Source organism: Zalophus californianus, chromosome 6, assembly GCF_009762305.2.
Source record: "Zalophus californianus isolate mZalCal1 chromosome 6, mZalCal1.pri.v2, whole genome shotgun sequence".
NCBI classification, from domain to species: domain Eukaryota; kingdom Metazoa; phylum Chordata; class Mammalia; order Carnivora; family Otariidae; genus Zalophus; species Zalophus californianus.
In genome coordinates, this window is record NC_045600.1 from 12,676,469 (window position 1) to 12,691,389 (window position 14,921).

General features: G+C 48.5%; 1 protein-coding gene across 1 annotated transcript in view; it reads right to left on the reverse strand.

Moving 5' to 3' along the window:
* DGLUCY (D-glutamate cyclase) overlaps positions 1-14,921 on the reverse strand; it is a 41,822-nt gene that overhangs the window by 9,053 nt on the left and 17,848 nt on the right. Inside the window, 4 exon segments of the mRNA XM_027570382.1 lie at positions 3,538-3,654; positions 6,286-6,437; positions 10,102-10,201; positions 14,450-14,710. Of these exon segments, the coding sequence (XP_027426183.1) occupies positions 3,538-3,654; positions 6,286-6,437; positions 10,102-10,201; positions 14,450-14,710 (630 nt within the window).

The window sequence follows — 14,921 nt, forward strand, 5'->3', positions numbered from 1 at the left end:
GGGAGGGGGTTGTGGGGGACAGGCAGAGGGAGAGGGAGAGAGAATCTTAGGCAGACTTCACGCCCAGCATGGAGCCCAACACGGGGCTCGATCTCACGACCCTGATATCATCACCTGAGCCGAAGTCAAGAGTCAGATGCTTAACCCACCGAGCCGCCCAGGTGCCCCTCAATTATTTCCAGTTAGTTGATGGTGTTGCTGATTTCAACTAAGTCCTTACTAATTTTCTGCCTACTGGATCTGTCCCTTTCTGATAGAGGGCTATTAAAGTCTCCATAGATATTAGAGTGGATACACCCATTTCTCCTTGTACTTCTACCAGTTTTTGTCACCTATTTGACACTCTGTTTTAGGAGCATATGCATGAAGAATTTTATGTCTTGGGGTGCCTGGGTGGCTCAGTTGGTTGGGTGTCCAACTCTTGGTTTTCACTCGGGTGGCGGTCTTGGGGTCATGGGATTGAGCCCCGCAGAGTCTGCTTGGGATTCTCTCCTTCCCCTTCTGCCCCTCCCCTTGCTCACGCTCACACACACTGTCTCTCTAAAAATAAATGAATAAATAAAAACTTTTAAAAAATTGTTATGTCTTTGGGGCTCCTGGCTGGCTCAGTCAGAAAAGCATGTGACTCTTGACCTTGGGGTTGTGAGTTCAAGTCCCACACTGGGTGTAGAGATTACTTAAATAAAACTTGAAAAAAAAGAATTGTTATGTCTTCAAAAGCAAGCAAACAAAAAGGATTGTTATATCTTCTTGGAGTATTGACCCCTTTACGTTATGGACTGCCCCGTTTGACCCTGATAACTTTCCCTTCTCTGACGTCTGCTCTGAGATTAATATAGCAATGTATACTTTCTTTTGGTTACTGTTAGCCTGGTATATTTTTCTCCATCCATCCACTTTTAATCTATGTGTGTCTTTACATTTAAAGTGGGTTTCTGGGCGCCTGGGTGGCTCAGTTGGTTAAGCGACTGCCTTCGGCTCAGGTCATGATCCTGGAGTCCCGGGATCGAGTCCTGCATCGGGCTCCCTGCTCAGCAGGGAGTCTGCTTCTCCCTCTGACCCTCTTCCCTCTCGTGCTCTCTCTCATTCTCTCTCTCTCAAATAAATAAATAAAATCTTTAAAAAAAAATAAAGTGGGTTTCTTACAGACTATAGTTGGGTCTTGTTTTTTTATCCACTCTGACCATCTCTGCCTTTTAATTGGGGTATTTAGACCACTGACATTTAAGGTGGTTAGTGATATGGCTGTAGCAATATCTGCCACATTTTTACTGTTTTCTGTTTGTTGCCCTAGCTCTTTTTCCCCTCCTATTTTTGTCTTCCACCCTTTTTCTGCCTGTTGTGGTTTTAATTGAGCACTTCATAGGATTTTATTTTCTCTCATTTCTTAGCATATCAATAATACCTCTTAAAAAATTTTTTTTTAGTGGTTGCCCTAGAGTTTGCAATATACATTTACAACAAATCCAAGCTCACGTTCAAACAACCATTTCACAGGGAGAACACCTTAGACAAAATATTCCTCATTCTTCCCTCCCATCCCTTGGATGATTGCTGTCGTCCACCTCACTTATATACATGAGCATTAATTGAAGAGTCATTGCTCTTATTATTTTGAACAAAGTGTGATCTGTTACATCAATTCAGAACAAGAAAAATAAAGATTATTTTACCTTCATTTATTTATTCTCCAATGCCCTTCTTGGTGTAGATCTGAGTTTCTAACCTATCCTTCTCCCTGAAGAATTTCTTTTAATGTTTCCTGCAAGGCCAATCTATTAGCAACAAATGCCCTGTTTGAGAAATTCTTTCTTTCTCTTTCACTTTTGAAGGATAATTTCACAGGGCACGGAATTCTAGGTTGGTGGTTTTTTTCCGTCAACACTTTAAATATTTCATGCCACCCTACTGGCTTGTGTGATTTCTGAGGAGAAGTTGGATGTAATTCCTATCTTTGCTCCTCATTTATCCTGCTTGGTGTTCTCTGAGCTTCCTGGATCTATGGTTTGGTGTCTGACATTAATCTAGGGGGAAAATCTCAGTCATTATTGCTTTGAATATTGCTTTTCTTCCTTTCTTTCTTCTCCTTCTGATATTCCCATTACACGTAACAATTCTTGGATATTCTATTCTGTTCCATCCAGTCTTTTTCTCCTAGCTTTCTAGTTTTAGAAGTTCCTATTGTCATATCTTCAAGGTCAGAGGTGATTTTTCTCAGCTGTGTCCAGGCTGCTGATGGGTCCATTAAAGGCATTCTTCATTTCTGTTGCAGTGTTTTTGCTTTCTGACATCTCTTTATTTTTTCCTTAGATTTTCCATGTCTCTGCTTATATTATCATCTGTTGTTGCATGTTGACTATTTTTGGGTATTTCCCTCCCCCAGGTAGGTTAGGCTCTGGTAAAACGGTTTCTCCTGAGGGCAGGCCTTGTTAAGAATGGAGTGCTCTTGGGGGCACCTGAGTGGTTCAGTGGGTTGAGCTGGGGCCTTCAGCTCAGGTCATGATCTCAGGGTCCTGCGATCAAGCCCTGCACGGGGCGGAGGGGGTTCCTGCTTGGTTGGGAGTCTGCTTCTCCCTCTGCCCCTCCCCCCACTTGTGCTCTCTCTCTCTCTCTTTCTCTCTCTCTCTCAAATAAATAAATTAAATCTTAAAAAAAAAAAAAGGATGGAGGGCTCTGATATATTTCAAAATGGTTTCTTCCCTCTACCCCCTAAAGCACAAGGGGACTTTTCTCTGATATCCATGGTGTGGACTGAGTAGAGCTAATGGGGGTAGAAGTCACCAAAGTGTGGGGTCCCCCTGTGACCGGGGCCCCCTGGAGTTTTGAACTCTCAAACTTGTCCACACTGAGCCTCCAGCCATTCATCAGGTGCAGGTTTTCCTGCCCTAGCACTAATCCCCTCCGGGATTCCTGTTCATCTACAGGCTCTGTTTGGAGGAGGAAATGGGAGAGCCTTTCTTGGGTATCTGTCAAAATCCCTGAAACTTGTGGTGCAGTCCAGGGAGGAGAGCTGGGGCCTCGAAGGACCTGGGACACGGGAAAGGTTGGTCCTGATGGGGAAGGGAGGGGCAGCCTGCGGTGGAGGTAAGTTTGAAGGGAGGTGGGAAGCCTTTTGCCCCCTCCAAACGTTTACCAGACTGTTCTCTTCCTTTCCACCCTGCAGGAGGCACAGAGGAAAGCATGGGTGACCCCTCTTCAGCGAGGCCTTCCCTGACCACTGATCTAAAGTGGCCTGCCTGTCCCTGTCTTCCATCTTCCTCTTAGCACTGTTTAGCATAAGCTGGTGTATTTCTTTCTTAGGGCTCCTTGTCTGTCTGCCCGGGGGAGCCCGACCCTTGCCACATTAACTCCAGGACCAATGTTTGTTGGATGACTGAATGAGAGGCCAAAGGCTGAGAACCAGGTCCCTTTCTTGCCCTGGTGCCCTGGAGACTCCACTCACAGAGGAGGGGAGCTTCTGGCCGGATAGGCCTCCAGGCCTCCAGGTGCCTCCTCCTGGGTAGCTGGGCCTGACTGGCCTGCCATCCGAGCACTCACCAGTGATGACAGCAAAGTCAGCCTCCACGTCACAGGCGATCACATTCCCATTTTGTATGTGTCTCTTCACAGCCTCCTTGACTTTGCCCATGCCAAGCTCATTTCCCCCGTCACCAACTCCTGAAGGGAAAGGGAAGTGAGTCAGTCAGTGTACAGGATCAGGCAGAATGAGGGTGGTGGCTTGGGGGCAGGGCAGCCCCTCCACATGTGTTGTGATGCCTCAGGGAGGGGAAAAGTGTTGGCTCGGGGTCTATTTTCAGACAACCAGGAGATGTACTTCTCCTTCAGTTCTTCTAGAGACTTTTCTCGTTAAAAGTGAGTTGAAGTTTGGAACTCACCAGTGTGTGGCCATGTCCCTTACTGAGTCACACTCTCTAGTCACAGATGGGGCACCCCCTATGCTGGTGCTACCAGGCCCATGGGAGAAGGGGTGTGGCTCCTGCTCAGGGATGGGCTACAAGGCCGTGAGCCCCATCTGTGTGTCGGGGAACTGGTAGAGATGGTTAAGGCCAATTCTGTAATTTACTTTAAAGGCTTCTGGTGAAAACGTACGAAATATATGTGTGTCAGTTCATCTACGTCTACACCAGAAGGGTGCCCAGCGCCCTGTGAAGTAGCCGAATCAGGAATACAAACCACAGTGGTAGTTGGTTAGCATGTGAAAGAGACCAGGTCTAAAGGCCAGTCTGAGCGTCAGCACCTGAGGGTTTGTTGATTCACATAATAAATGCTAGAACAAACATGTTAGAATAAATCAGTGTTGGAAATTATTTAACTCTCCGGTGAAATGAATGGTGTTGAAGACAGGTGAGTTGGTTAAAAATAATTACCAGGCAGCTCCAACCTCGCAGCCATAAGATGAAAAAAAATCTAGCCAACCCCGCAGCCCGTCGCCCTCATGGGTGGTGCTGGAGGAGCACCATTTGGTCCTGTGTCCCGATGTTTCTGGAAGATTCTGTAGGTCAGAGGTCAGCTGCCTCAAGATTACAGCTCACCCAAGGCCCTGGTCCAAGGCACGGTTGCATGGCTGTTTCTGTGTGGGTTTCTACACATGGAAGAGATCCACCTGAGGCCAGCATTCACTATGAGGTGGTGGACGGGACTAGAGCTACCCCACCTCGAGCACCGGAGACCTGGGCGCAGCCGAAAGAAGCAGACGGTTGCTATGGCCTGGTGCCTCCTGTTCATCAGATTCAGATGAACGGACGCACATCATTTTCTAGACCCACGACAGCCAGCTGAATGAAGGGGAATAATATCAAAGCCAACATTGGTGTTTGTCTTCTTCTGTCTCTGCTCTTTTGCACTTTATGAATTTCGTCTTGTTTGCTCCTCACATCAGTCTTGCCCGTGGCCTGATTTTCCTCACTCAAGGGCACTCCCAGGGTCTCCGAGAGGGGTGGGACCTGGGTGCTAAGTGGAAGGTCAGTGCTATGTCCATGACAAGCCAGCTGCCTGTGGAAACTGAGGAACGGGGTGTCGATGGAGCAGGAGAGAAAAGACAGGGGTGGCCCTGCTGGGCAGGGGGTCATAGGGACCACAAGAGAAGCCTGTGCTCCTGAGGGTAAGAGAAGGCTCCAGAGGTCCACAGAGGGAGCAGTTTGAAGGTGCAAACAGCCAGCTCTACCTGCTTCCTCTGGGGTCTTGGGGGCATCCTTGGGGGGATCAGCAAAGATTGGGGGTCCATGTGGTGGGGGAAGAAGAGTTCCTTTGGATCCTGATCGCCCCTTTGACTTGGAGACCCCTTCCTTCTCCACTCTGGCCATGCCTTCCTCCAGCCCTCAAGTCCTCAGCCTGTCCAGCCCAGAGAGACAGGAAGCTGAAGCCAAGTGTGCTGTGGGTGCCACACCCAAGGCCTCTTCTGGGAAAGACCAGGCGCTTTGCAGAAACTTTCTTCTCAACCAGGAAGACTTTCATTGTCTCATCAAAACCTCAGAAGCCAAAGGTGACTAATGAGTCTGGGAAACACTCTGAAGTGTTCGAAGGAAGAGAACAATTAAACACAGAACAAGAAACTTGCCTTCATTACCCGAGGGTGTATGCCTACCCCCAGGGGAGGGGAACGCTGTTCTGGGAGTTGTATCAACCTTTCAGAAATTCATTAAGGCAACATGATTCCATGAAAAGCATGTCGAAAGGGGTCCTGGGAGTCTGGACTCCTAATTCTACCAGCAACACTAATGGGCTACGTGACCTCAAGGAACATCCTGGGCTCATTTTTGGACACTCTGCCTGCCTTATCTACTTGCCAGGGTTTTAAAGAGGCTTCAAAAATATATGGGTGTTTGAAACCTCTTTGAAAAAGATAAAGTTCTGTACAAACACAAAGGGTCACATTATTATATTATTAGCAATCAAAATATCGCATTAATCACGTATTGAAGTTATACTTACAAATTAATGCATTCATAAGATGAAACATAGTATACATTGTACATTTGTCCTGTATGACCAATAGAATATACCATGCCTCAATTTTATTATTGTTATTATTTTGGTATTAGTTTTAATGTTTTAGAGCTGGGTGAGTAGAACACGCTCGATTAAGCAGCATTTCCCTTTCTTGCTTGTGGGAATGTTGGATTTCTAAGTGACGGTGTCTTTATCGTCTATACCAACCATAATAAACAACATCTCTGGACCAGAAAACTACGGTCCCCATAGAACACTTTCTTGTCGTGTGTTGCATGGTCAATAAAAAGGCAGTTAGTGCTGACACATTCTTGTTGAATTCTCAGTGCTCCCTACTTACAGTTGATGAGATTCCAGGAACCTTCTGTGTTGCAAGGAAAAGGTCGTCAATGGGGTCAGCCAAGTGCTTGATGTTCATCGTCCTCGTGTTATAGTGATTGCCATAGGAAGCCCTTCTTGCCCATTCTATTGCCACCAGATGGTCAAATCTGCCAGGAAGCAGGGCATAGGGGCCTTATGGAGAGGGTGACTGCCTTGTTGGGTCATGTGTTTGTGTGAAGGACCCTTGTATTCTTTCTCGGATTCCTTCATTCCTACAGAATTTGGCTAAGCATTTAGGTGTAAGTGCCAGGGCCTGTGCTGGGGGCTAGTCTATCCAACCATTTAAAAAAATATCATCAGGATCTTGGGGCGCCTGGATGGCTCAGTGGGTTGAGCATCTGACTCTTGATTTTGGCTCAGGTCTGATCTCCGGGTCGTGAGATTGAGCCCCGCGACTGGCTCCATGCTCAGCACAGAGTCTGCTTGAGATTCTCTCTCTCCCTCTGCCCCTCCCCACTGTGCGAATGCACTCTCTCTTAAATAAATAAAATCTATTAAAAGATAAAAATGTCACCAGACTCTTCAGCAGTTCATTAGAGTCAGAGGCTGTGAGATTAAGAAGGTTGACGGTCAGGGTCACGTGCTAGATGCTGCCAGTGTCCTAGCCCGATCTCCACTAGCCAGGGGCACCAGCACCCAGAGGTTTGAGTGAGGGCTGCTATTGGCGCACCCCTGGTTTCTTCCAGGATCTTGTTCCATTTATGTACACAAGCCGACTTAAAAAGAGTTGAAATGGAAGACGAATCTAATGCAAGACAGAGATTAGGTAAGAGGCACGCATAGTGGCAGTAAGCCTGTGGGCTGTGGAATCAGATAGTGTAGACTCCAGTCCAGACCCTCACACTCCTGGCCGTGGCCAAGTGCTTAGCCTCTCTGACCCACATTTGCTACATCTGATGACCCGACAGAGACCCTCCCTGGGCCTCATTTTTGGACGCTGCATTATCTACTTCAGAGAGTTTTTTTATTTTTTTAAGATTTTATTTATTTTTTTGACAGAGAGACACAGCGAGAGAGGGAACACAAGCAGGGGGGTGGGAGAGGGAGAAGCGGGCTTCCCCCTGAGCAGGGAGCCAAAGGCAGACGCTTAATGGCTGAACCACCCAGGCGCCCCTACTTCAGAGAGTTTTAAAGAGGCTTCAACAATATAGTGGAGAAAATGCACAAGAGGTACTTTGCAGACAGCCCTGTACCTACCCAGTGCACAGGAAGTGGTAGTATTTGTGGTTGCTATCGTTATTAGGAGGAATCTTGTCTTGATAATCCAACTTAAAAATATGGAAATTGCACTTTTATTTCTCTCTAAACTCCCCCCGATGGAGTTTTTTATTTTTTTGTAAGATTTAGTTATTTATTTTAGAGAGAGTGAGCGAGCGAGAGAGAGAGAGAGCGTGGGCGGGGGTGGGGGAGGGGCAGAGGGAGAGGGGGAATCTCAGGCAGGGATCCCCACTGAGCATGAAGTTTGAAGCTGGGCTCGATCTTACGACCCTGGGATCATGACCCAAGCCGAAATTAAGAGTCAAGTGCTTGACTGACTGAGTCACCCAGGCGCCCCATGATAGAGTACATTAAAATCTTTGCTATGGAAAACTGTGTGGCGGTTCCTCAAAAAATGTGAAATAGAATTACCACGAGATCCAGCAATTCCACCCCTGGGTATGCAGCCCAAAGATTTGAAAGCAGGGTCTCAAGGAGATACTTGGACACCCTTGTTCACAGCAGCATTATTCACACTAGGCAAAAGGGATGAACACCAACAGATGAACAAAGAGGCAGAGTATGGTATGTACATACAAGGGAGTATTATCTAGCCTTAGAAAGGAAGGAAATTATGACATACGCTACAACGTGGATGAATCTTGAGGATAATTCGCTAACTGAAGTAAGCCAGTCATGCAAGGACAAATACTATATGGTCCATATGGTTATATGAGGTACTACAGCAGTCGATTCGTAGAGGCAGAAAGTAGGGGCTGGGGTCGAGGCGGAATGGAAAGTCACTGTTTATGGGTAGAGCATTCCCGTTTGGGAAGATAAAAACGTTCTGGAGATGGATGGTGGGGATGATTGCCCAGCAATGCAGGTAGACCTTAATGCCACTGAACCACATGCTTAAAATGGTTAAAATGGTGAAATTTATGTTATGTATATTTTACCATAATAATAAAAAAATCTGAACTCTGAATGCCTGGGTATGCCCCTTGGTTGTGTAGAATGTGGTGGCATCATAGATGCTTGGAATCAGGCCACTGAGTAGGTTTTGGAAAGTAATCCTGAGGCTCCACACCCAGGGCAGAAAAAAGCAGCCATTGAGAAGCAGAGTCAACAGGAGGAAGGAACTTTGACCTTGAATTTCCCCTAGACCTATATTCATGGTGATGAAAAGCCTCTTTAGAACAGTACCTCCAACTGGGATCAATATGTTCTCTGTTCTGCAGGGAGAACACCACTTCTGGACCTTCCCCCCAGGAGAATTTCAGTTATATACCTAATGAAGGTATATAACCAATTTATCCATTTGGTCCATTTATGCTCAAGACGGGGAAGAAATGACTAAGCTTTTTTTTTTTTAGGCCAGCAGGATCCATTTAGTTACAATGGGAAGTAATTCACTCCTGGGAAGCCGGCTTCCTGGAAAGAGTTAACGCATCTTCTCCAAAGAGAGCACAAGCCTCTCTCCCCACAATCAGATCTGCCCGGTCTCCCTCCACTCAGCAAATAGAGCAGCACCTGTGTTAACTGGCATCAGGGATCCCACACAAGAGAATTTTCTAGCTTCTCCCCGAAGATCCAGAGCTTTGTTTATATGTCAACCATTTGGAGAATATAAACATCTCTAATATGAACCACACATGTTTCTGCCGCTTTAAATAACATATGGGATCCATGATTGAACTTTTTCTTGGTGACTCAGGGTCCTCATTATGATCATCAAGTTCTGCTGTGAGCTGCAGAACAGCTATGCCCACCAGGCCTATTAAAGCAGTGTTTTTAAGTTCTAACTGGACACTCATTAGTGGGTTGTGAAATAAATTTATTAGGCCAGGTGAGCATTTCCAGAAAAGTAGAACACTAGAATAGAATAGAATAGATTGGAATAGAAAACGTCAGAATATATTGCACATAGCAAGAGTAAATACTGTTTTTTGAATCTTCGTTTAGTTGTGGGTGTGGGTACGCGGGCGTGTGTGCATACTGGTTTGCAATGCAGAAGGTATCACTGTTGTCAAAAAAGTTTTAGAAACGCTGTATTAAAAATGATAAGATCTGAAATACATCCCTACATACAATAAAGATGTATTTTTCAAAATGTCTGATCACGACACACAGTGAAAAAACATACACACTTGCACAAAATTTTGCGAGAGAGTACTTACTATTACCACACAGGACGTACAATGGTATTTGTTTCTCATTCCCCTTGCAAACGTGCCGGTTACCCCACTGAAATGACTCACTGCTCTCTAATGGGTCATGACCCAGTTTGAGAAACTGCTAGTTTTGGTTTTTATAATTTTCCTATCTTCTTCCTCTATCAGGAGGTAATGCCATGCCCAGAAATGCTTTGTGAAGCCCCCAGGACTCCTTGAAACCCAGGAGCCTGGCCTGTCAGAACCCCTGGGCACATGGCTCTGTTCTCGCTGGAGTCAGCAAAGTGAATAGAGCATGGGCTTTGCCACCGTCACCCGCTTACGCTGGGATGGGATGCACATACCTCGGTGACTTGGGGTCCGCATCTTTGCAGAGAAATGCCTGAGGGGATGCACATACCTCGGTGACTTGGGGTCCGCATCTTTGCAGAGAAATGCCTGAGTGGTTCCTGCTGATTCACCTTGGAAAGTTAATAAGGGGATCGGTGTCTTCAGAACACCTTGAAAATAAAGGCAAAGGGTTGACACATCAGCCCTCGTGTTGCACTTTGGAAATTCACGTTGGCTTTTCAGAAGCTTCTTTGGAAAGTATCACTATCATTACCTACCTGTCGAATATTTTGTTAGGAAGGCCAAGACCTCAACACGAGAATGAGAATACTTGTTTACTTATAGTCCTTAGTAAACCCTCGGTTGGTAGAGTGTGTGACCCTGAGTGGCGTGGAATTGGGCTAGTGTCACCACTATTGGGGGCTAGCAAATACGCTGCCTGTAGATGTCCATAAGACCCCGTGAACGGAGGCCTATTCTGGCTCACTGCCATCGTGAGTGCTGGGGACACGTGGCGCCCATGGTGACAGGGAGCTAGCCCTCTGCTAAGCACCTGACATGCATGCTCTCACTTGTCACAACAATTCTATGTGATAAGAACCATTATTAACCCCATTTTACAGAAAAGGAAAACTGAGGTTCAGAGGTGCTATGTAAGTCAGGTGAAGCCAAGGATGGAGGTCAGTGTTACGACCCCAGTTTCCACCCCAAGTTCTCATCTGCTCCCCCCCCTCCCCTCCCTGCATACCTTCAGGGAAGTTCTAGAACAACAGTGAAGAGGTCCCAGAGTCTGGGTGTGGAATTAGCTACTGGTATTGGAGTGATTGCCAAAGTGATTTTGACTCTCAAAAATAGCACCTTCTCTAATTACAATTAAGAATACGCGTTAACGTAGAATATGTGGGAAGCACACACAAATCCCAAATTAAAATAAAAGTGACTTGGTTGTCATTAATGAATCCACCTCCTAGCAGGTGGAGGTAGAATGCTTGTGCATTCACTGGCCCAGGATGAGATCTCCATGCGGAGCTTGAGATGGCGAACAGGGGGCCTGCGACAGGGATGGACCTAGCACTTATGGTCCCACTGGTTCTGCAGGACCCCCCGGCCCACTCTGGGGACCAGAGGGGCTGCCATAATCTCCATCATCAGCCCCTCACACACGTCACATAAACCCAGCCCAAGTAAGCACCCTGTCCACGTTAAAACCACATGCTTGTTTTATAAATGTGGCTGCTTCCCACCTCAGCTTCACCATATGGCTGTCCCAAGCCCTTTGGGAGCTGCCACCAACCCCCTCCCTCAGTGGGTAGAGAAGCCAGAATCATTGGCAGAGACCCTAAGGGACCCCCAGTGTGGCTCCCTCCAACATCCCCCCCGCAGGCCCACCCCATGTCTAAGGGGGAGAGACAAGGAGAGGACAGTCAGTCCATCAAGGGGTACTCACCGAGCACATTCCACGTGGGACAAGCCAGGGGACGGGGGTGGGGTGGGGTGGGGGTTGTGGTCACAACAAGCTGAAAGACCCAGCCTCTTTCTGTGCTGTGAGGATCAGCCCGGTGACCCAGCAAGGGGACTGACTACAACCAAACAACATTCCTAGCTGTGTAACCTTGGACAAACCACAGAAACTCCCTTAGCTGTGGTTTCCTCCTCTGCAAAATGGGGTTAGTCATGTCTCCCTTGACCCAGGATTGCTGTGAATGCAATGATGTGATATGGGCCAAACACTGAGCTGGGGGTCTTGCATGTAGTAGGTGCTAAGTTAAGGCTGGTGCTTTCTTACTTCCTGACATTGGATCAAGGATACAGGATACTAGTAAGAAGGGGCACCGGGGAGCCAAACAGGGCAGGGAACCTAACATAGCCCCTCAGAGGGGCACACACAGAGAAAGAGTCTCTGCAAAGGAATGTCAGGGAAAGATATGAACCCACACCTGAGCTGCAAAGAACCAATTTATCTATTTGGTCCATTTATGCTCAAGACAAGGAAGAAATGACTAAGCTTTATCTTCTTTAAACATGTGCAGTCTTTGGTTATAAAAAGAACTGAACTAATTTTCATTAAAAGGCCAAATCTCTTTCCCTTTCTTCGTCCACATGTCACAAAAGTTCTGCAAAATCGAATAGAGCAGATGCTACCTTCTAAACCGCCTCGTGGGTGAGCCCCAGTTCCGAGCTCCCAAGCAGCTGGAGCCTCTGAGCCAGGCCAGCAGGTGAGCTGCGAGGGCAGAGCTGCCTCTGGGAAAGTGGGCAGCTAAAAATATCCAAGCCACTTGTCAGATGGGGGAGGCTGCCAGCCTGTTGGCAGCGGCTGGGACTGTGGCCCACCCGTCCTCCTTGTTCACAACATGGTCCTTCAGTGTTCCTTGGTTCTCTGTGCAGTTCCTTCCCAGCCTCCCCGGTGGCTCCCCCTCTCCTCCTTGACCTTTCAATGTGGAGCATCCCAGGGTATAATCCTGGGACCTTCTCTCTGTCTCTTATTCCCTGGGTGATCTCACCCTGTGTCTGGACTTAAAATGCCATCAATATGCCAACCGGTCTCCGATTTCTCTTTCCAGCCCAGACGGCTCTCCTGAACTTGACTCGTAGATCTGTCTACTTGACGTCTCCACTTGTGTGGCTAACAGATTGCTCACACCGAGGCTCAGACCTGCACTCTTTTGAATTTTTCTAAAAAAATTATAATTGTGGTAAAATACATAGTGTGACTTTTACTTCCTTAGCCATTTCTAAGCGTACAGGTCTCTGGCGTTGAGTACGTTCACACTGTAGTGCCACCAGCACCACCCTATGTCTCCAGAACTTTCTCAACTGGAATTCTGTCCCTAATAAACACTCCCCAGCCCCCCAGCCCCCAGAACCACCGTTCTTCTTTCTGTCCCTATGACAGTAGTTGCTCTCGATCCCTTGTGTAAGTGGAGTCCTACAGTATTTTGTCCTTTGTGACCGGCTTATTTCAATCAGCATGATGTCTTCCAGGTTCATCCATCAGTCAGAATTTCCGTCCTTTTTAAGGCTGAAGGACATATTCCGTTGTCTGTCTATACTGCGTTTTGTTTATCGGTTCATCTGCGGACAGACCCTTGGCTTGTCTCTGGTGAATAACGCTGCCGCGAACGCGGATGTACAAGTATCTGTTTGCGTCCCTACTTTTGGTTCTTTTGGGGTAGATACCCAGAAGTGAGATTGCTGAATCATGGGCGATTTTCTACATTTTTTGAGGAACCGCCACACTGGTTTCCACAGCGGCCACACTGTTGGATGTTCCCAGGAGCAGTGTCTCCGTGGTGTGGGCCCCCGGCAGCTGTGCCCTCTCCGACACCCTGCTCACACCCGCGTCCAGTCCACCCGGAATCATGACTCTCCCTTCAAAATACAGACAGAGCTGTCTACTTCTCGAAACCTCCACCTGCACCGTTCATCGGTTTGGGGTTCTCTGAAACCAGAATCTGACACAAAGCCTCGGGTGCAGGTGGTTTATTTGGGAGACGACCCCAGGGGGCAGGTGGGAGGGGCAGAAAGTGAGGGCAGGAAGGAGGAAAAACCAACAGGAGGGGACGTGCGCTTCTGAGGTCACTGTTCCAGGCAGTGGGGTCCCAGTTCCACGGGGACCTGCCTGTCTCTGAAAGACAAGAGGCAAGGCTCCTGTGCCCTGTGCCCCCCTGGTTGAGGGGCTCCCGGAGACATCAGTCCCCTTACTTGTGGACTGAGTGGTTTTGCACAGCTTTGAAGAAACTCCGAAATGCATTTTCAGGGACACAGAGACATAGGCAACGGGAAGTAGGTCAGAGCACCTGGCTCCGCGCCAATGCCCGCACAACCCTAGTGGAAAGAGGAGAGGTGAAGAGCCGCTGCCCACAGTGCACCCCAGCCGATCCTGGCACGCGGACAGCGGCACGGCCTCACGCCAGCGTCACCTGCAGCTCTTAGGCACCTGCGTGCTCCAGGAGCCTGTGCGGCACGGGGCATCCCCGCCTAGCTGGCCCGGGAGGGACACTGCCACCTCTGGTTTCGACTATCGCACCTCCAACCCCGGAGGGTCGGGGGGTGGGGTCCAGGGCTGGCCTGGGTTGCTGAGTCCCCTGCAGGTCACACAGGGAGGGAAGCAGATGCACAGCAGGACCCTGGGCTCTGGAGCCTGGAGGACCCGGGTTTGAACTCGAGCTCACCATTCCCACCCAGGCAACTCACCTGGACCCCTCAGAGACAGCCTCTTCATCCATAAAATGGGGCTAATGCTGCTGATACCAGAGAGGTTTCGAACAGGAAGGAAAACGTGCCCTGTCCAGTGCATAGCCCTGCGCTGGGTGCTTGGCAGGAGCGCCACATATCCCGCCCCCCCTCCCCCAGCCCCACAGCCTCTGCCCTCAAAGGCCCGTTTGGGGGAAATGGACTATCTTCATCTCACTCCTCACCTTGCTCAATAGCTTCTTCCACAAGCCTCTCGAACAAACTCAAGGCTCTCCGGTCAACGATCATGGAGACTCCCTTCCCCAAGGCCTGCAGGAAGGCCGCCAGGGCCATGGCTCCTGGAGGGCCGTCCGTCTCTTCCGGGGGCTGGTGGTTGAAGTGTGTGGAGAAGCCGGTGGTGACGAGCACCGAGCGGGCGTGCGACAGCGACAGGGAGACTTGCAGCAGCTCATCTCTGCAGAGCAGGTGTCCGATCCCCTGTTGGCCTAAAATTATTTTCAGATTTATTTATTCACTTGAGGGAAAGAGAGAAGGCGGTGTGGGGGGGGGGGCAGAGGGAGAGAGATAGAGAGAGAGAGAGAGAGAGAGAGAGAAACAGACTCCGCACTGAGCGGGGAGCCCGATGCGGGGCTCAATCTCATGACCCTGAGATCACGACCTGAGCTGAAACCAAGAGTCGGTGACCCAACCGACTGA